The sequence below is a fragment of the Theropithecus gelada genome, chromosome 2 (genome assembly GCF_003255815.1).
Source record: "Theropithecus gelada isolate Dixy chromosome 2, Tgel_1.0, whole genome shotgun sequence".
In the NCBI taxonomy this organism is placed as follows: domain Eukaryota; kingdom Metazoa; phylum Chordata; class Mammalia; order Primates; family Cercopithecidae; genus Theropithecus; species Theropithecus gelada.
Genome location: NC_037669.1, coordinates 76,658,528 through 76,681,539, shown reverse-complemented (window position 1 = coordinate 76,681,539; position 23,012 = coordinate 76,658,528). Strand labels below are relative to the sequence as shown.

The 23,012-nt window shown below is 39.7% G+C and overlaps 1 protein-coding gene across 3 annotated transcripts in view; it reads left to right on the top strand.

Moving 5' to 3' along the window:
- SYNPR (synaptoporin) overlaps positions 1 to 23,012 on the top strand; it is a 327,904-nt gene that overhangs the window by 156,487 nt on the left and 148,405 nt on the right. The window contains exons 1-2 of one of the 3 annotated variants that reach the window (XM_025376949.1): positions 3,136 to 3,272; positions 5,317 to 5,349. The exons of 1 other annotated variant lie outside the window; for it this stretch is intronic. In XM_025376949.1, the coding sequence (XP_025232734.1) occupies positions 3,249 to 3,272; positions 5,317 to 5,349 (57 nt within the window). In that variant the 5' untranslated portion in view covers positions 3,136 to 3,248. Of the gene's footprint in view, positions 1 to 2,879; positions 3,273 to 5,316; positions 5,350 to 23,012 lie in introns of those variants that run through there. One more of the 3 variants, XM_025376950.1, reaches the window with a different exon arrangement.

The following is a 23,012-nucleotide window of genomic DNA, read 5'->3' as shown; positions in this document are numbered from 1 at the left end:
GAATAGCTAGTACAAAGGCATAGAAGGTGGGTGTGGCTGAAGAATAGGAAAGGAGAGGGTTGGAATTAAATAAAACAAAAAAATAGATGAAAGGTAGATTGCATAACACTTTAAAGGCATGAGAAAGGGTTTGGGTTTTACTTACTGTAAACCTACTGGACAGCTATTGAAGAACTTTTCTCAGATGATTGATATGATCTAATTTATGCTTTAAATGGCTCAACATGGGTAATAGAGATTTCTAGGGGAAAGAGTGAAAGCAGTGAGACCTAAAGGGAGCCTGTTGCAGTGGTCCACAGAGAGGAGACCAAAGGGTGGTAGCAGGGCAGACTTAGAGAATGTTAATGCTCTATCTGGAAAAAATATATGAGGCAGGAAGAGCTAACCCAACCAGCAGATTAGAATCTGCCTATTAGCCTTAGAATCTTATCTAGTGAAAGTTGACCCAGAAAGCCCTTTAGAGATAATTCAGTGGAAATCCTTCAATTTAAACATGAGAAAAACAGAGATGTGGACAAATTCCAGGACACACCCAGGGTCACAGAGCAAACCGCTAGCAAATCCAAGACCGAGCCTCACACCTCCTATCTTCCCAAGTGTTAGATAAAGTGCCCAAGTCCACACAGAACCCAGCAGGGCCTGAGCGTGGATCTCATGGGCTCCTTCTACACCAGCAAGTTCTAATCTCTGGTGCAAATCTGCATAATGGGGACAACTGAGAAGTTACTGTGGGGTCCATGCATCCAAATGTGGATTTGTCATACCCTGTACACTGAATAAATAAAAGTATAAGTACCATCATGTGGTGTCCAAAACAGAGTGATTAATAGCTTAGACAATGGCATACAATTAGGCTCGAATTTTAGCTTTACCAGGTATTGACTGTGTACTTTCAGATAAGTTACTTAACTCTTTGGGTCTTGTTTTTTTCAGCTATACCCTGGAATAAAAATTGTAACCTGAAGTTTTGTAAGGCTCAAATAAGATGATATACCAAAAACACCCACTTAGAATAGTACCTGGCACAGAGTTAATATTCAAGAAACGTTCGCTATTATTATGTAGAAGACAGAACTTTTTTACTTTTACTTGCAACAGGGCTCTTAATATTCAAAGCCAATGAGAATTACTCACTGGCCTCCCTGAAGAAACAATTAAGTATGGTTCTACCCTACAGGTGCATTGCTGGAAACTGCCACCTCTTCGACCCTACTCTAACTCTGCCCCTTGTCAGCCACCTGGAGGAACTGTGGCCTTCAGCACAGGGACACTATTCTTTCAGTCAATCCTTCATTTATTTATTCTGTAAATGCCTACTGAGTGCTCACTTAAATGCCTGGTGATCGTAAGCCTTTTTTTCCTGGCTTCAGATATGTTCACTTGCTTAATTTACTCCCCTGAGTAACTTCTCTCACTGACGTGCAGAGATTTGTCAATAAGCAGGTGAGTGGTGGCCATAGGGAAGTGGGGAGGAAAAGGTTCCTATCAGAATTTCAAAGGGGCCACTGGGCATATACAGTTTGAAGAGTTGGTAAGCATCCCAAAAGCTCAGGCGTAGGAAACAAGCCAATCAAAGGAGACGGAGGAGAAAGGGATCTGGACTCCCTGAGCCCGGTTTGCAGGTGTGTAGTGTAGGTGAAAGCACTGCCTTGCCCAGTGCTCATTTCTTCCCCACACCTTCCCACTCATAGCTTTATGAGTGCAGCTCTATGAGTGCATTTTACAGAGGGGAAACTAAGGCTCAGGTGCAGGTCACATGACTAGTAAGTGGGAGACCAGGACTAGAACCCAAGTTGCCTGACTCCTCATTATGGTTTTTTGGTTGTTTTGTTTGGTCCCCCAACCTCCCCCTATCCACCAAGTTGTTACTATGTGTATAAGAAAAGGAAGAAAGGGAGTAAGAGAGAGATGATGGTGGTGGCTGTGATATGGTAGTGATAGTGTGTGTGTGTATGTGTGTGCACACGCGCATGCATGAGAGAGAAGGAGAGAGAGTGATACAAAGAGATAGAGATAGGAAGGAAAGCGAGACACAGAGAGAGGGACCTCAATAAAAGACTTCGAATGACTCCAAATTAACAACAAATTAATACCTATAAAAAATGTGGCCAGCCTATGTGCATTTCAGTTGAGTCATCACCAGCTGTACAAAAGATAAAGCAGAGACATCTCAGCCAACCTGACAAAATTCCTGCACTGAGTGGGGACCCAAAGACAGACGTCCTTTCCCTGTGCTGTGGTATCCGCCTTGGGGAAAAATTGTCCTCAGGATGCCAGTGTGAGAACATGTCACCTGTGGCAGCCTCTCCAAGAATTTGGTACAAACACCCCCAACACACATTGCCTCAAGGTGCTATGATTTGGGCCCTTCGAAGTAGTCGAGCTCAACTCCTTCCTACAGAGGTTTATTTGAAGAAAAAAGCAGATCCAGATTGCACTTATGAAACCTTTTTAATTTTGAGATTTTGCAGGAGACGTCTTTAAGTAACACTCCTGTGATGAGTGAGCAACCAAGTTGTAATCTATCCCTTCTACAGTTGCCAGAGTCTTAAAAGCCTGTCTTCCAGTACATCACCTTAATGATTATTTATGGGCAGTGTATGAATTTCCCAAATGGGGATTATGCATAACATCTCTGCATTTACATTAAAACAAGGGCAATTTTTTTTTAAACAAACATATCAACGTTTACTTAATCTATGCAAATCTATTCATAAGATTTTATAAAACCATCATTTTTCTCCATACCCTTAAAACACAAAATTCTGGCTTTAAAAAAAAAAATCTAGTTTGTTTTTAAGCACTGTGCTTGCAGGAGGAGGGGGCTGGCAGAGTAAAGGGGAGATGGTGCCTCTGTTGGTGATGCAGCCTGCTTGTGCAAAGCAGTCCTGCACTTCCAGTTGTGAGCCAAGAGCCAAGTGTGGGAGCTCACCATGGTGGCAGCCACCTCCCCACCAAGCAGGCGGCGTTCACCAGAGGGGAGTATCAGGTTCCCGTACTCAGCTGTGGGTTGTCACCATCTAATAATATGACCGTTTTGCCATCTCTCTGCAAATGAGGCTGAAGCTGCTATCTGATTGGTATAACATCTCACTTTCCCTCTGCATTGATTTTCTTCTTCTCCTCCTTTGCTTCATAAAAAGAGGGACAAGTGGCTGGTGCTGTGGACAGAGAAGCTTTATTTTTAGTATGAGACAACCTCTATTTTCTTTCAGGAGAGGGAAGTTGGATTATCAATTCTTTTGTAAATGTGTATGGTGATATTTGCTCCGGTAAGTTTGCAGCTATCTTGATTTACAGCTGGCTGTGGGGATATGTGTGTGCATGTGTGTGTCTCCATAGGCACATTTGGATTGTACACTTTTCTTTCCAAATATCAGTTTTTAAGTCTTTAGTGGTAATATCTCTTTTTCTTGACTTTGCTTTCTTATGATTTGTATGTTTAAAAACCAAAGAGGCTGTGTTGATAGTGAAATGCTTACTTTAGCTGTTTAAGTATGTGCTGGGTTTCTTGGAACATAGTAAGGAAACTATTTAAGCAAACTTATATTTGCTTTATAAAAATGTAATGTCATTCTACCCTACCCCCCATCCTTGGAGTGTTTAATATCCTAAATACATTCATTGTGCTGCAACCTGCTTACCATTTTAATTAAAGTTTCTTCGTCAGTGTCAGAGTGAGAATTACTTAAACTCCATCCACAGCTACCAAATATTATATGTTGTGCTGAAAGGTGCTAGCTTCATAAGGTCTTATAGCTGTATGTAGAATGAAAGAGTTTCCCCTACGATTGGATGCACACACCTTTAAAAGAACTGAATTTAGAAAAAGTATTCAGATCACTAAATGAAGTCCTAGCATGCCATGAAAAGCTGTAATCACAAGTGGCTGTTGCTTCTCTTTCATCTTTCTTTGCACTGGGTATTTCTGCCACCATCTGTCAGATGCCCAGTCCGAGCTCCTGTGTTTCTATATGTGAAGCTAATCAGGAGAAAAGTTGCTGTTATTAAATTTAACTACTGCAAAATGACTGTCCGGTCACCATTGCTAGAAATGATTTTTAAATGCATTACCTGGTTAGCTGCGTTCTTTTTGTTCAGAGAGTAAGAGATGGTCTGAATTCTTCATTGTTAATTCAGAAGTCTGGGGAAAAGTCTTTTAATATAATTATTCTTGACAGGGATGATAAGATGATTAAATAATTGCTTTAATGGAAACAAACTGATGCTTTAATCTTCTCTTTTTGTTACACAATCAACAAATCTGCATAGTATTTTTCTCGGTGAAATGAGCTGGAGAATAGATTTATGATGAAAGTTAAAGGCACTGTGGCATGTGAAGCAAGAGGAGGTCTGACTGTACATTTTTCAGAGATTTTGAGAGTAAAGTTGGGAATATCATGCAGGCCTAGGGCTTGTAGGCATAGGTTTTTTTCAGAATAGCAATTTTTCAGATTGTGAAGTAGTCTTATGACAGCTCAGAATGCCTGTCTGGGAGTGCACTAACCTTCATATCTACTCCCTTTTGGATGTGCCACGACTCACACACCCTGTGCACACTCCAGTGAAGCTACTCATTTTGACAAATAGACTGAATTTTGATCAATCTAACTCAGCCTCAAAAATAGACTAATCCCCCAAACCCACCCAAGTTATTATATTGCCTTATTACAGGTCCCAATAAGCATGTGCCTAATATCAGCCTCAGATGACATAAACCTTAGCTGGAGCCAAGTGTATCTTAGCAGATAATTTGTTGAAAAAAAAAAAAAAAAAAAACTTTTATCCCTGGGCTGTTGCCAATTACTGCTGAGTAAACTCACCAGCACGGAATATCACCTGTTCCGTCCCTCAACGTCCCTTAATATTTTATATAATATATTTTATATAATCATTCTCCTTTCATGGCTGTAACAGGTTGTATATAAAGTCATTTGCTATAGACAGAGCTTATCATCATCTGAAGCTATCCAGTAATATAAATTAATGAAACTTGAGGTGGCAGCATGCATTCTGCATGTGAAAGTTATGCCTTTTCCTCCAGTCTCCTGGTTTACAGAAGTGTTAGGGCTCCAAGCATACTTAGGCCCAGACAGGAGGAACAACAAGGCATCTGTATCTTTAAAAGGTCAGGATCCTTAGTTTGAGTTAGAGCCAATGTGCACAGTTTTTACAAGTATCACTTCTGAAAGGTCCATAATGCCATAACTAGAAAATCTGTCATAATCTCTTCCAAGGATTAAAGACTTGTGTCATTTGGGGGAAACAATAAAGAGATTTTTAAAATTTCACAATGAGCTCCTCTCTTCTTTTTAGCATAATGAAGAATGCAAAAGTCATTTCCATTTAGTAAATACATCCTATATGCCTGGCACTGTGCTAAGCATTTTACATGGCTTATCTCCTGTAATCTTGACAAGCACTCTATGAGGGCCATAATATTACCTCCCCATTTTACAGATGAGAAAATGGAGATGTAGGACAAGTATGTAACTTACTTGAAGAAACACAGTGATGGGGATGAGTCTCGGAACCAGGCAGGCTCATTCCAGAGTCCTACTCTTCCTCCCTCCCATCTGTCATTGGTACAATCTACAACGAATGCCTAGACTGAAATGATTTCCAGGGACCTACAGTTAAACATCCTATTTTTCCCTGTTTTGATACAAGGTAATCTCCTTCTTCTCAGTCTATGCCGTTATGACTCTGAGCTAAGCATGTCTTTGAAACTGAAGAATATGTGTTTTATTTCCACTCAATTTGAGCAGATACAAAGATGTGAGTGTGACTAAATGAGCCCACCTAGGGCAAAATTTATGCAGAAGTGGCTTAATCAAGGTAGATCTTTTAATTGATCAAAGTAAATCAATTCCTTTGACCTTTAGTTTTTGTTCATAAAGTCAAAATAAAGATGTGACGATAGCTTAGAAATATCAATATCTCAAGGCAGCTGGTTCGTCATTGGTGCAAAATATAAAAAGCATTACAACTGAATCATTTTTGGAGAGCTTTATAAAATTCTCACCTTCCCTTTACTCACTCCCACCATGATTTTTTTTTTTAATTATTATTATTATTTCTATTCTTTGGCTAGCTGGAAAGGGCTGAGGTAGCACTTCAGGTTGAATACTGTGAAGTGTCTATCTCCCCTGGGTAATTTAAAAAGGAACACAGCTGCCAATAAGCATGCTGAGAAGCGTGACAAAGTCGAAATTCAGAGTCCCCAAACGCATTCCTTTGCACCTGAGCACTGAGCTCCCCATTTTAAATCCACTTGAGCCAATAAAATTCAGATGGATCTTATAGGGGGAAAATGCAACTGACATATAATCAATAAGTTTAAATGTCTCCTCAAGTGGCAGCTTCTGGACTAGAAGCAGGACATTCCAGTCATAAAGTGAGCCTGTAAAATGCTGCATTATGAGAAAGGATTATGAGTGATGAAAACGTTGCTAGAAGATAGAACCTAGCTCACAACACCTTTGCTAAATTTACCAAAACTCAGAGGGATCTTAAAAACAAACAAACAAACAAAAACCACCCACCACAAATTGGAAGAACTGAGTCAATTTCTGAAGTGGTTAACACAATATTGAGTTATTGGTGTGATCTGCTGTGTCTAATAAGCAACAGCTTTTGAGCTACTCTTGGTGTAAGCACCCAGTTAGTTAAAGAGTTCAGACTGCAGTACACAATAAAATACATTTCCCCAATGGTAGTCATTTTTGTCAGAGGCAAGCTTGGGTAACTCCTCAATTCTAGATTATGTCTTTTTCTTGTTCTTAAAAAAAAGTCATAATTGAGTGGTTTAGTCAGAAAGTGTGGTATTAGAGCCAATACTGAAAAATAAATTCAAATCAATTTGCTTTTTCCAACAGCATTTATGAGAGTTCTAAATATACTAACAGCCATCAAATGAAAACTTTTACTTTAAAAAAATATGTTGTGCTCAACCACAGAGTTCATCAAATATAGGCTATCCCTAAAAACTAATCTTATAGACAAGTTTATAAAGTATATCATATTTCAGTCCCTAGATAGAAGATACTGCTTTCTTCAGAGGGGTGACTAAATTCCAAATCAATAGTACTGAGGATTGTACTCCATCTTGCCTGTGTTTCATCCTGCCCTTTCTTTGGCTACAGATGTGTGAACTTAAACATGTTGATCGTTAAGCACTTAAAAATTATCTGTTAAGTATGGAGAAAGCATCTGGTGTTAACACATAATTAGTCTCGGACTAATCTTGCATTTTTCGTTAAACATTCTAGACTGGTGTACAAATAGAGTTTGTGGTCCTGTTACATTCTTGTGTAAGAAAATAAGTCAGTGGGCCGGGCGCGGTGGCTCAAGCCTGTAATCCCAGCACTTTGGGAGGCCGAGACGGGCGGATCACGAGGTCAGGAGATCGAGACCATCCTGGCTAATACGGTGAAACCCCGTCTCTACTAAAAATACAAAAAACTAGCCGGGCGAGGTGGCGGGCGCCTGTAGTCCCAGCTACTCGGGAGGCTGAGGCAGGAGAATGGCGTAAACCCGGGAAGCGGAGCTTGCAGTGAGCTCAGATCCGGCCACTGCATTCCAGCCTGGGTGACAGAGCGAGACTCCGTCTCAAAAAAAAAAAAAAAAAAAAAAAAAAAGAAAATAAGTCAGTGAATATTTTGAGCCTGATATCAGCACATGAAGCACTAAATCTTCTAGAAGAGGCTCTTGGTCATCAGTGTGTCTTTAAATGTTTAAAGATTCAGGGTTTGAAAATGGAAACACCTCAGTCTCTCCACTCTGTAGACTAATGGATTTGCATAATTAATATATTTTCTGTGATTTTTTTTTTTTTTTTTAAACACAAATTCTATCCAAAAGTACTAATGGAAAATTGTTCAGGAGCAACTCCAAACATGTTTCGTTATAGTTTCTAGAAAGCTTATTCACAACACAGGTAATCAGTTTACCATGGAGCTTTGAGTTGGCCAATCTAAGTGGATGATCATGTCATTATTGCCTTTTGGGGGAAATGATGTGTTGGGCATAAAAGTTTGCTACTAGTATACTTATTTAGCCTTGCTTACAGAACATTTATTTATTTATTTATTTATTTATTTATTTATTTTTGAGATGGAACCTCATTCTGTCCCCCAGGCCAGAGTGCAGTGGTACAATCTCAGCCTACTGCAACCTCCGCCTCCCGGGTTCAAGTGATTGTCCTGCCTCAGTCTTCTGAGTAGCTAGGACTACAGGCATGTGTGACCATGCTCAGCTAATTTTTGTATTATTAGTAGAGGCGGGAGTTCACTGTGTTGGCCAGGCTGGTCTCGAACTCATGACCTCAGGTGATCCTCCCACCTCGGCCTCCCAAAGTGCCGGGATTACAAGCCTGAGCCATCGTTCCGGCCTTACAGAATCTTTAAATCCTCCCAAATTACCACACATTGTCTCAATGTAGACTTACTGGCAAAGATACAACAAAGATTTTGGGCTCATTTTATTTCTGGTAAAATATGGCTTTCAGAATGTATGTGTCAAATATGAATTATTATTTCAAGGACTTCTTAAGTCACCATATTGACACTCAATTCTCAATGTTGAACCCACACATCTTTATCTGGCTTTAGATCTCCATGAGGGAGGAAAATGGATAAGATTTTCCAGAACCTATGACATTCAAACTACCTTCATAAGAAATTGAATGGCAGAGGAAAAACATTTTTTTTTTTAATTGGGGGAAGATTTTAGAAAAAGTCTGGAATGTGGACGTCATCTATTTTTATTTTATTTTATTTTATTTTATTTTTTAGATGGAGTCTTGCTCTGTCGCCTAGGCTGGAGTGCAGTGGCACGATCTCGGCTCACTGCAAGCTCCATGTCCCGGGTTCACGCCATTCTCCTGCCTCAGCCTCCCAAGTAGCTGGGACTACAGGCGCCCGCCACCATGCCTGGCTAATTTTTCGTATTTTTTTTAGTAGAGACGGGGTTTCACCATGTTAGTCAGGATGGTCTTGATCTCCTGACCTCGTGATCCACCCACCTCGGCCTCCCAAAGTGCTGGGATTACAGGCGTGAGCCACTGCACCCCGCCTATTTTTTTATTTAATAAATATTTAAGGATGCCTACCATGTGCCAGGCACCATGCTAGGCATGGGAGATACAGTGATGAACAAATAGATATGATTTCTGCATTCCCAGAACTAAATGCCTCCATTTTTCCATTTTCTCACCTCAACTTCATTTCTATTTCATGGCCCAGGATGTGTTTTCTTAAAAGCATAATTGAAGTGTTCTAGTAAGGCATTTGCAGGAAATATGTGCTTTCGGTCCTATATGTTCATACTCAGTGAAGGAACAAGAGTGAATCCACTTATTTACTGATGTGATTACTGTCTGCTGAAATGGAGTGGTAGGAAGCAGGGAGCTAGAAAAGGTTTTGCAGTGTGTGTGTCTTATAAGCATTCTTTATTGCTTCTAGGCATTCTCAGATTTGATAGGGCCATTCTCATTCTTGGACAGTATTGGGAGAGGAAAGAAGGGGAAAAAAGATTTGACAGGAAAGAAAAGTAAAGAAGATAGAGAATAAACAGAGAAGGTGACTAAAGAAACTACGATTTTCCCTGGCAATCTGAAATAGATCTAACTTGCATTATCTGGTTTTCTGTGGGTATTCACTCACTCATCTATCTATTCAATAAATATATTTATATATTGGGTGCCCTCTTTAAGCCAAGTACACTGCTAGATGCTACGGCACAGAAATAAACAAGATATACTAGTTCCTGGATTCACGGAACTTCTAATAGACCAGGATTTCTCAAAGTTGGTACTATTAACATTCTGGTGCAGATACTTCATTGTTGTTAAGGAGCTGTTTTATGTATTATAAGATGTTAAGCAGCATCCCTGGCTTCTACCCACTGTGTGTCAGTAGCAATCCCCCCACCAAACCCTCAGGTTGTGACAGCCAAAATTACCACCAGACATTGCCAAATTGCCCCTGGCTGAGAACCACGACAGGAAACGCAGGATTTACCATCACCTTTGACCAAATCCTCCCATCACGTTTCTACTTTTCTTTCTTTCAGATATTCTGCTGCATGGTTTACCCTAGGGTTTTTAAGTTGCTTTCCCTGAATATGTAACATTTGCCAACCAAGATAAGTAAGGCATCTCTAAGTCCTTTTACTATTACTATCCCTTACCTCTGCATAACACTTTACCACATTCGTGTAGCTTACATTATCTCATTTGATTCTAGCAGCCAACTAGTAAGACAATATTAAAATATTATCACCTTCAACAGGTGAGTAAATGGACATTTAGATGGTTACAAACCCAAAGTCTTGCAGCTAATAAAGGATAAAACCTGGATTCGCACTCACATGTCCTGGCTTAAAACAAGTGTTTTACCTTTTATTTTTTGAGACGGAGTCTCGCTCTGTCCCCCAGGCTGGAGTGCAGTGGTGCGATCTCGGCTCACTGCAAGCTCCGCCTCCCGGGTTTACGCCATTCTCCTGCCTCAACCTCCCAAGTAGCTGGGACTACAGGAACCCGCCACCATGCCCAGCTAATTTTTTATATTTTTAGTAGAGACGGGGTTTCACCTTATTAGCCAGATGGTCTCAATCGCCTGATCTCGTGATCTACCCTGCTTGGCCTCCCAAAGTGCTGGGATTACAGGCATGAGCCACTGCACCCAGCCAAAACCAGTGTTTTTCTACACAATTATTCTATTTAATGGGGAAAAAGGTAAGTAGGGTCAAAACACACTTTTTCTCTTTGAAGCATCTCAATAAGGGCAGCCCAGCAGTAGTTAGGGAATTTGAGGTCTACAGGCTTGGCTTTCTTACTCAGTGTTTATTAGCTGAGTGGTTTTGGACTGCCCACATACATTCTTAGAGTCTCCCCAGTAGTTTAGGGAATGTGGAGTGATTATTGCAAAAGCTGCAAGAAGCCCTAGAGATCAGCCTACCACAGTAGAGAGAGTGTGGGTTTTGAGGTCTGATGGATCAGGTGTGTGAGTCAGCATCCAAGCAGGAAGCAGATAACATCTTCAAACTATCTGACCTCTTGCTGGTGACTGTACACCATTAAAACTTAATTTATTTAAGTCAGAATACTGAAGCCCCAAAAGATGGGTTGAATTGCCCAAGCCCTGTGGTGAATTTGATGCAAAAGGAAGACAACAGAAGAGCTCAATCTCCTTCCAGCCCAGTGAGCTGAAGAACCATTTTAAACAGAGGAAGGCCAGCATATGGATCTGGCTCAAATCAGAAATGTATGTGTTTTGGGTTATAAGCAGATGTCTAGGTACCTGAGGCAGGTTCCTGGTTTTTCAACTGGACATACCCAAACATCTTTGGGGGTTACTTTAGCCAAATTTCAGCCTCACTAAAAGATACAGAGCGTGTCCTCCTAGATGTCTCTTAGAAGACCGGTAGACATGCAAAACACGTAAAAGGCAGGTGGTGGTTTGCAGTGGGTTTGTCACACACGCTCCTGAGCTTGAATAGATGCAGGAGTTTGCCAGGAGATGGGGCTCACACTGTATGTGGGCCCATATCCTTGATCTTTTGATGAGCTGTTAAAAGGCATCTGTAATTATCGAGACCCTTGGCACATTTGCAAAGATAAAAGGCCTTTCAAGTATATTGCTCTGGCAGCATTCCCAAAAAGAAAACTATCTTCTACTTGCATTGCCTCAGAGCACTCAAACTTGCAAAGAGAGGAAATAGGTCCAAATTCCGGCTCTGCGACACAGGGGTATGCATGGCCTTAGACAATTCATCTGCCATCTTGGGGCCTTGGTATCTTCATCTGTAAAATGGAAATAATGAGTACCATTATGAGTAATAACGAGTACCTTCCCAGAGTGATGAAGAGGACTGCTGTCATAGATGAAATGGGAAAGTACTGTTGAAACTGCAGGCCTGGACAATAGCATTGTTATTTTCTTCCTCTGTAAGTCAAAGTCCATTTTGCTATCAGTTTTCATTTCATGCCCTCAATGAATGCTTGAGGTTAGGGGAACCATTTCCCCAGTCTACCAGGAAAATCACTGCAGTTATGGGATGGGTCTAAAGTAGTCTGGAAACGCTTTGCTGGGTCATTCCATCTCAAGGGGAGATTTATGCCATATTATAAATTGCAGGGACAGAGAATCATCACTGAAGGATAACTATAATAAAACCACATGCAATATGTATAAAGCCATTCCCTATGATTAGCTCATCTTAGTAATGCCCCTGAATTTTCCTTTCCACTTTCTTAGGACCCCTTTACACCCATCAGTCCTGCCATTACCCATTTGTTGTGGAGTCAGGGCAGAGGGGGCAGGGATTGACAGGACCTGGACCTTGCCCATCAGTTTCTAACACTGTGACTTTAACCCTCTCCCCTCTCAACATGATCCTGGAAACTCCTCAGTGGAATTGACAAATCATAATTTTCTCCCCAAGTACAGATGCTCAGAGAAAGCTTCTCTTTGCCTGCTCTGGGTTTCTCATTAGCCCCCACTATAGGATATTCAAGGGTTTCTCATTTCTCATGTTTTATTTACCTCAAAGCATCTCCTAACACATTTGATCAGAAAACTCGGTTAGCTCAAATTTTTTTCAAAGACCATTATCTGCTGGCATTCCTCTCCCAGACTCCTTCCCTCAGCTCACCTCTTCACTCTGAGTGGTATTTATAAACTCCTCATCTTCTGAGGCATTTGGAAGACACCCTCCTTCCTTCCTCCCCCAGACCAGTTCTCTGATATAATTTTTTTCTCTTTCTCCCACTGCCTTCACACTCAAATAAAGTGTTTCTCAAACATTTTTTCTCTGAATCTCTTCAAAAAGGCAAGAATGTTTTCTTATTTGCTCACTCATTCATTTGTTCACATGTTCATTCAGTTGTGCATTCTATGTAATACTGAGCAGCCACTGGGTGCTGGGTATTATGTTAAGATTTGGGGTACAGAGGTAACTAAAACAAACATGGTCTCATGTAAGATTTGCAATCCAGTCGGGGGGAGAGGCAATTTAAAATCCCTCAAAAGTGATTTAATTATCATTATAGTAAGTGCTAAAAATAAAAGCTAAGTCATCTTGGGTACTAACTCTGTGACAGGCACGGATCCAAGTGTTTTATGCATATTAATTCATTTAAGCCTTGTAATGATGCTTTGAGGGAGTTAAAAGAGGAGAGGATTAGTGCCCATAAAACCTGAAGGGCATAGACTCCATTAGCAAATTCAGGAATGTTGGAATGAGGATGATACACCAGGACAAGATGCTAAAAGTTTGCATAGCTGCCATTTACGTAACACTTTATTTACCAGGCACCGTGCTCTATACCTCATACATAGGACTTGAACCTTCACAACAGCACCATGAAAGATCACTATCATTATTTTAAGAATGGGGAAAATGAGATATAGAGAGCCTGAGCCACTAGTCCAAAGCCACACATTGTGTATGTGGTGACTCTGAGAGTATAGCCTAGGTGTGTTTGACCCCAAGTCTAGGCTCTTACCCACCATGTTAACCTGTGAAAAGTTGATATTAAATATTCCTCATACAGTTTCTGTCTTGGTAAATACTGGTAAAATGGAGGGAAAAAAGTGGATCATTTTTGTGTGTATCTGAATTAGAGCCACAATAATCGTTCTTGAAATAAAATAGAACTTTGTTTTTACTGGGAATGTTGAATCCTTAACCTTTAAGCTTATTTCCATGTAACAGCTTCCTGTTCAAAGGGTGAGCTGAAGAGCAGCAGCGTGGGCATCACCTGGGAGCTTGTTAAAAATGCAGCGTCTCAGGTTCCATCTCAACCTACTGAGTATTGGAATCTACATTTTTATGATCTCCAGATGATTTGCATACACACTTATGTTTGACGAGCTCAGCTCTAGCGCAAGTTAAAAGAACAGGCTTCCAGCCCTGGTTGTGATGCTAACCGACCAGTTGTTTGACCTGCCCAGATTTTCTTTGCCTTTTCAATGGAAATGACCTCAGCTCTCTTCACAGAAGAGTCAGGAACCCCCCAGCAGAAGAGCCTGGGGAGGAAGATTCCACAGAAACTCAGAGACTCTTTTTTACCTCTGGAATCAGTTTCTCACTATGTAGTCCAAGGACCACCTACATGAAAATCACCTGGGGAGTTTATTAAAAATGATATTCAGATTAAAAGTAGACTAGTCAGAATGGCAATAAATGCCAAAAATAGGGTGTCATAATGTCTTCAAACACCAAGAGAAAATGGTTGTTAGATGAGAATTGAATATCTCTCCCAAGGTGTTTATCTGGGATAAGGATGCAATAAAGTCATTATCAGACAAAGGTTAAATGACATTTAAACTTCACATTTGATTAATCTCCTTTTGGGAAGAACTGACAATGTGGAATGGGTACTTTGGATCCACCCAACTTGGAGTTCAAATCCTTGCTCCCGTTACCCACTACCTGTGTGACTTTTGAGTGACTTACATTTTTGAACCTCAGTTTTCTCGTCTGTGAAAAGAGGAGCAAATTCTCACCATTCAGGAAAGAGAGGAGCTCTTTTGAGGTTCTTTATAATGTAAATAAGTATGTGGCACACAGTACTGCTATAAATAAATCATAACTATTATTATTGGTTATTAAACATAATGAGATTCCACAAAAACTTATTTTTAAATTATCTGTATTGTGATATAATCATTATTGCTGTAAATAGAAACCTATGTAGAATAAGTTTTGAAGTAATGTTTAATTTAACTTAGCATATAGTTCTTGTTACTTCATTCATTAATGTATTCATTCAATAAATGTTCATTAATAGTCTACTAAGTGCCACGAGCTTGCCCAAACACTGGGAATGCAGTAGTGTTATATGCTATATGGAGGGGTGAAATGAGGGACAGAAAATAGAATAAGAGCTATGGAAAAATACAAATCAGGTAAAAGGGATGGGCTGTTCTTTCAAATACATATTTTAATACATTGAATTAAACAGTACATTTATCAGAAGAAACTTACAGAAAAGTTTTGGAAATAACTATTTTTATCTTTGTGAGTTTTCAAATTTTCTTTCTAGGTTTTCTTTTAAATGAGTATTTGAAAATTTTAAATTGATTCAAAGCCTGTTGACCACTTCACTTCAGAAGAAGTGAAGAAATACCACTTCTTCTGCTTCCCACAGAATGTGTAACTATTGCAGGTTTGTGACCTTTAATACTTAACAAAATCATTCATTATTTTATGTAATACTGACAATGGCCCCGTGAAACAAACAGGTGAATTGCATATTGAGTTTTCCATTAAGGGAGAGAAACTATGGCTAAGGAAGGCCATTTCCAATTGATCAGCATTTTACCACTAGTTAATAGGGATGTGGGAGACACAGACACAGGTCCTCATTCTCCTATTTCAACTTGGACTCTACCACAGGATCTCTACTTATTTGTCAATCCCTTGAAAGCCTCCCATAAAACAAAGGTGAGGCCTCTAAGGTGGTAGAGAGCTCTGTGTGATGTGATGTGATGTGATGTGATGTGATGTGATGTGATGTGATGTGATGTGATGTGATGTGATGTGATGATGTGACGATGTGATTATTCTGCATGGCAGGGAATGGTTGAGGTTATTGTAGGTTTAAACTATTACCATTGCCTAAATACAAAGGTGTTGAGGATAAAAACAAAATAAATGATACAAAGGCAAATGGAATTTATGAACCATGGAGCATCAGCTTCAAGAAGATGTTAGATTGATATATGCAAAATCTATTAGGATATAATGGAATTTTCCAAACTCAACTTTACTTAAGTTTTAGAATGGAAAGTTTAAGCATTCACTCCAAATAAGATCTTTTTTTATACTTTCTGATTTTAATTTAGGAACAATTTTTTTCTTACTGGCCCTAATTTGACATTATAGTTTAGTGAATTCTAGCAGCTAAGTGTCCAATAGGTACCTTGAAAATGTTACCTCTCTCCTTATTCTCTCTGGTCCACAAACAATGCTATGATCTAATAAGTAAAATATTTGAGCCAATATGTTAAAGGAGACAAAAATATCATTTATAATTATTATAACTCTTATAGGACAATCAGAATACCACTGGGCTTCAAGAGAGCATTGTCCATCCCTGGACTCTAGAATGGCCTCATTAATTTTCCAGTCTTCTTAGATTGAGGTTAAAATTCACATTACACTATTCAAACTCTACTTGCAATTATTTCTATAGTGAAATAATGACATTTTACACTATCATAATTGGTCATGCCTTTGGCTTCTTTCACACACACATGCTACTACATTTTTCCCCCAACTATGTTTGGAGTATGAAATTTGGGAAAGAATAAGAAACATCCTAGGATGTTCGGCCATCCTTGATAGTGATACAAATAGCTAAAGGGGTAGTACAAATCATTTCCTAATGTACGTGGCCCCAAAGTTCTGATAGGGCAGATGCTTATCCAGAAATGTGTCAACTTAGTTGACAAGTATAGTTGAAGGTTATCGGTTAAAAAGAAATTAGTTCATAAATAATAATAGGATAATTGAAGGACAGATTTCCCTGTAATCATAACTTTTAAGATGGTAACATTCTGAAAGCATCTTTCTTCAGCCTCATTCTTCCAGGTTCTGAAAGCTAAAACTGATATAAGTTTATCATGGGTAACCCTACTGTCTGCCACGTGCAGTTGGTTTGGAGCTAGACATAAGAGTATATCAAGATTCCAGGGATCTGGAGCTAGAAAATAATAGCATTTTATAATTTGCAAGCACAATAGAAGCTCTTTAAAAATTCCACTCATTCACTTGTTGGATTAACCACTGTTCTTTAGTTTCTCTGTTAAAAGAAAAACTTCCTAATATCCACAATATGCTGAATAGTCATGGAAACTTGGTGCATCCAAGTCCTACTGAAGCCACCAGTTGAGTTATATGTATACTCATACAGTAAGGTAATTGTATTAAGCCTTAAAAATGTCCCCAATTTTCCTCTCTGATTTTGCTTCTGCACACAGTCACGTTTGTGTGTGTGTGTGTGTGTGTGTGCATGTATCTTCAAATATTCTCAAAGTCAAATGTCAACTGCTTTATACTGTTCCCATTAAGTTTATTCCAAAGCAGACCTCTAGTATCAAGGCCTTTCTTTTCTTCCTGTATTAGTCCATTTTCACACTGCTGATAAAGGCCTTCCACGAGACTGGGCAATTTGCAAAAGAAAGAGGTTTAATGGACTTACAGTTCCACATGGCTGGGGAGGCCTCACAATCATGGCAGAAGGCAAGGGGGAGCAAGTCACATCTTAGATGGATGGCGGCAGGCAAAGAGAGAGAGAGAGCTTATGCAGGGGAATTCCTCTTTTTAAAACCATCAGATCTCATGAGATTTATTCACTATCATGAGAACAGCAGGGGAAAGACTTGTCTACATGATTCAGTTACCTCCCACTGGGTCCTTCTCACAACATGTGGGAATTCAGGATGAGATTTGGGTGGGGACACAGCCAAATCATATTCCTCCCTAATGTCTAATATACGGTATTTGGCATGGTGTAGGCCCTTAAGTAAATATTTGTTGAATAACTGACAATCATTTAGAATTCACACTCCAAGCAAGGAGCATTCTGTTGCATCAGTACCTTTAAGCCTCTCCAGGCCAACGTGCTGGGTGAAGAGTAAATAATTTGATGAAATTGGTCAGAAGGATATGGGAATGGGATGGGAGGGGTAAGAATTACAGTTTCCATTTTTTTTGAGCCCTTCAGGCACAAGGTAGACTACCTTAAATACATTTAATCATTGAATTCTCACAACAGCCCCGTGAGACAGGGATCACCCCCTCGTTTTACAAAGAAGAAAACAGACGGCTTGATGGGTTTAGAAATTTAAGAATGCGGAACTAGGAAGTGATGGTGTAAACTTTACTCCTAGGTGAGCTTGAACCCACCATCCATACTCTTAACCACTGCACAAACTGTTTGGAAAGGAGCAGATCTGATGCGTGATCACGCCTCTTTCCCTGAGGTCTTGCCGCTTGTTCCATCCTCCTGGTGAACCCACTCTTCATCCTGGCTAGTTTCTTGTCATTTTTTGTTTTCTCCCCACCCCCATGCCTTTAAATCCTCATCCTCAAATCCATCCTGGGATGACTGAAGTGTTCACTTCAAATGAGGACCAAACACGAATACACCAACAAAAACTGCCTTTTATTTTCTGTCAGAGTTGGTGGGTCCAGGGAAGCTCTCCTCTTTGCAGAGGGGCCTCTGAACTGGGCTGTCTTGCGGGTGGCCTAACTGAGTGGTAAGAAGGAGTTGTTTATAGTCATAAGCTTTGCCTGTTTCTCCCCAAATGGGGCTATCATCTTCCAAGCTAAGAATGCCTTTTGTAGCTTGCCTTGAAGTACCTCTTGAGAAGTTATCTGGCGCTGTGATACATACTTAAAACCCTCTTGTTTTCCTTCTCCCAAGATAAGAATTAACTTCCTGATGAACTCCTCAGTACTTTCTCTTTGAGTAAACTCTGACTCCCCCTCTCACAAGGATAGTTTTCAATTCCAGTCAACCGATATTTTTTATTCTAGTCATTCCATTCTATTGAATTTAGATTTCTACTTATAATGATCTTTTTTATTTTTTATTCCTTACAGTCTTAAGATGTCACTGTTTTTCCCCTAGAACTTTCTAGGACATTTATGTCTCACCAATAAGCATTAGCACTGAGAAGTACAGAAAGTTCATTTTAATGAGCTCTTCAGGATTTGTCTTGCATCTGCTGAAATAAATTAGGTCAAAATAAGATTGAAGAGATCTTCAAGTGCTGCAACACCTAACAAACTGATTTTATTATTTAGAAAACAGGAAAAAGTGAAAAGAACTGCAGTTTAAGAAAATTAAATTTGTGTACTTAGAGAAAGATCAGAAGTCTCAGTGGAGAAAAATTCTAATTTGTATTACCTACAAAAGAGGGAGAAGGTCACCTGAAAAATTATACAGACGCACAGAGCTCAGACCATATTATAGACACATGGAATCTTTAGCAAACTTTGGTCCAGGAAGGAAGAAGACCTGACTGCTTTGTCTGAGCTCATGCCTTAAAAGTGTAAGACTACATGATTACCTTAATCTTGGGTGATGCTTTGGATATTACTGATAACTCAGACATGATAAATTTGATATTGATTTACTCTTTTTGCCTTTGTTTACTTGAAACGATAGAATTTTCTAACCCTCTTCTTTTGAATTAATCTCTTTCCCAGATTCTTAATTAATTTTATTCTTACCTTGTCTTCCTAATCCTAGTTATTCATTCACCTATTATGAAAATCTGGGTATCTGGGGCACTAAACTTTGCTTTTGATATATGATAAGGTAATTAAATTGTTGCATTTAATAAAGTCTCAGAAATCTGCTAGCAAAATTAATTCCTCCTTGAATTTATGTAGTTTACTTTGATGGCACTATTCTCTGCTTCACTATCTTGACACCCTCTCTTGGAGTTTACGTATCAGTTAGTTTTTGCTGCATAACAAAACAACCCAAAGTTTAATGGCTTAAAACTACATTATTTATCTAACTCATGATTCTGTGGATCAGCAATTTGGCCTGAGTTTAGCTGGGTAGTATGCCTGCTGATCTTGACTGGGCCCACTCATGTATCTATGGTCATTCTCTGATTAATAAGGTGGTTGTTCTTTCTAAGGATTAACTATGTGATGATTAGAAAAATGAGGATAATTGGGCCCCTTACCTGTCATCAAGTGAACTAGCCTGGACGTGTTCTCATGGCAATCACCAGGTTCTAAGCAAGCAAGCATACTGCAAGATCTCTTATGGCTTAGGCTTGGAACTCAGAGAATGCCACTTTCATCACATTCTGTTGGTCAAAGCAAGGCAGAAGCCCATCCCAGATTCAAGAGTTGAGGAAATAGATTCCACTTCTTGGCAACAGTTGCTCCAAAGTATTACAATTATATTTAAAATCTATCTAGCACTCAATCATCTCAGAGTTCAATCTTCTTACCTTACTGCCAGAGCACACTCACCTGATTATCTCAATTTTACCTGAGTTTCGACCTCTTCAAAACAGGCCTAACTATTGTCTCTCTCTCCTTGTAACCTATTTCTGTCAGTAAAAAGTGTCATTTTCCCAGGCTCTTAATTGAAAGCCCTGTATTCATGTTACACTCTCCTCTCCCCACTTTCTTTATAACCGAAACCACCAAATGCTATAAGAATCCTTCTGAGGTATCTATCTCTCCTCTCCCATCACTTAAGTTTCTCCTTGAACTCTTTGTCTCTCATTGTTCTTTCATTCAAGACTTCCAGCACACCGCCTCCCAATTAATCTCACCTGTCTCTTCTCTTTCCTGCTCTAAAACTTTCCACTGATTCACTATGACAAGTTCAGCCTTCTCTGCCAGATACACTTCCTGATTTGGCCCATGTTACCTGTCCAGATTTACTCCCACTATTCACCAATTTGGATTTTCACACCTCAGTGAAATGAGACATTTCACTGGCCTCAAACACTCTATAATTGCTTCTGTGCCTTTATTCACACTATGTTTTTCTCCATACTTTTTGACTTTTAAACTCTGACCACCTCCATAACTCAGACCAAGTTTCCTTCTGCACAGAGCCAAAGGCAATAGTCACAGCGATTTCTCTCCTTCCTATTCTGTTAAGTATATAACCAGCACTACATATTTTGCCATGTGATTATGTTTCATTCTAAATTATCCCAAAATTTATGGGCACTGGTGTTGGCTCCTGCAGCAAAGTTTGGCCTCCTTGAGAATAAACACATCACATCTTCATTTTAGATTATCCAGGTCTCATTAGACAGGGTATGGGCAAAATAGATATTCAACAAAAACATATTTCATTGAATCAAATCTCTAATTTCGTTTAATCATCCCCTTTGTGAAGATAATTTTTCCTATCATTTTAAGAAGCAGAAAAGTTATGTGATTTATCAAGTTCAATATTTAGGGGTCCAGGAAAGGGATATGGGTTCCTAAACTCTGAGCTGATTCACATTCTTTACACAGACTCTATAGTCTCTTAATCTTGACAAAAGGATTTCTATTACACCAACACAGAGGAAAATGCTGCCATCCCTCATTCAGCAAAGTCATCTTTGACACCTCCCTCACCCACTATCATCCAGTTCAGCACTAAATCCTATCCATTTTCCCTCCACAATTTCCCTCAATCTGTCTACTTCTCTTCATCTCCACTCTCACTTCTCTCTCTGTCTCAGATGACTGCAACATCCCATAAAAGTTCTCACTATTTTCTACTCTTCTGCCCACTCACATCTTCCTCCAAGCTATTCTCCACATAGCAACCAGAGAGGTCATTTCTGAATTCAAGTCTGCTTATCCTGCTTAACATATTTGAGTAATTGCATTGCTGTTAGATTAAAGGTCATATCCTTAGCAGATCCATAAAACCCTGCAGCATCTAGCATTGACTGCCTCTCCAGATTATATCTTCCTGTAATGCCCCTTACATCACTGCTTTATTCAGCCCAGTTCCTCAAGTACACCATGATCCATCGCCCACAGAGTCTTTACATATACCATTCTTTCTGCCAGAGCACTCTTCTCACCCTGACTGCCCTTCATTCATTTCTATATATCCTTTGGGCAACTCAAATTATTTTGCTGGTTACTTAATCAATGTCTGTCTCCTCCATCAAACTATAACCTCCTTGAAGCCAGAAGGCGTCTTTGGTTTTTAGCACTTGAACTGAGTCTTAAAACCCAAAGATGGAGAATGTACTCCAGGCAAAGGCAACAGCATAAGTGAGGGTTGGTAGACCAAAAAAAAAAAAAAAAGAAAAAGCCAAGATTGGTTCGGAAGGCAATGTTGTAAGTAATTTGCTGTTTGTGAAGACAATGAGAGATGAGGCTAGAGAGGGAAGCAAGGACTTGAAGACTGAAAGCCTTGACCGCCATGCTAAGGAACTTAGAATCTATCTGGCAGGCAATGGAGGACCAATGACTGGTGACAAGTGGGGAAAAGGAGGCGACACAGTCAGACTTGCATCCTAGAAAGACAACCTTTGTGGCAGCATGGATATAGATGTTTGGGAACAAGGCTGGAGGCAGGTACAGCTGACAAGACCACCACTCTGGGCAAGTGATGATAGTGGCCAGAACTAAGGCATTAGCAGGCAAATACAGAGATTACACAGATAAAATCAATATTATGAATACAGAACTAACAAAGCTAGGTAACTTACTGAATGAGATGATGGAAAGAGGAATGCAGGATGTCTGTCAGGTTTGTCTTTTTACTTTGGTGATGGAACAGAGGGAGGTAACATGGGCTGAGATTGGGCACATCTCAAATAAGACTATTCCCATGGTTTCTAGGAAATACCCTAAAAGGAATATAGCCTTTAGATGTTTTTAAAACCTTATGTCCTAATGCCATACCTAGGCAGAAATTCTCATAATTCTTGGTAAATGGATTTGTTGTTTCATTTCTAATGTTTCACTGGACTTGCAGCATTAAGAAATGAGAACATTATAATAATCATCATCATTAAGGAGATCCACTTCCTATGAAGCACGTTCTACATTATCCAGCTCCTCCTACTCCCTCTGGCATTTATCTACCAATTCTTTCCAGGAAACATAAACACATAAATGAATCAAAGTCAAGCAGCAGCTTCCTCCTTTTACTCGAGCAAGTCTGACATCTTCTTACATCTTTGTCTTGGTATTTTTCTGAATTTGTGTCAAAACATTTCTTCTAATTCTATCCCCACAAACCACTGGTTCGGTTAGGGATTTGTATCCCATTCCAGCATCTGGGAAATACAGTGGTGAGACTAAGTGGCATCCAGAGAAATCCAGGTCCCTCCAAGTTCTCACCCTATGCCAGGCTCTGCTTGTCTTCACTTCAATATATGGATGAAGTTCAAGATAAGAAGGGTGTCTCTGGATTTGGCTAAGAACTCAAGAGAGGTGGTCCTGGGCTTAACTCCTTGCTTTATCACTTATTCTGCGTGTGATGTTACAGAAGTTAC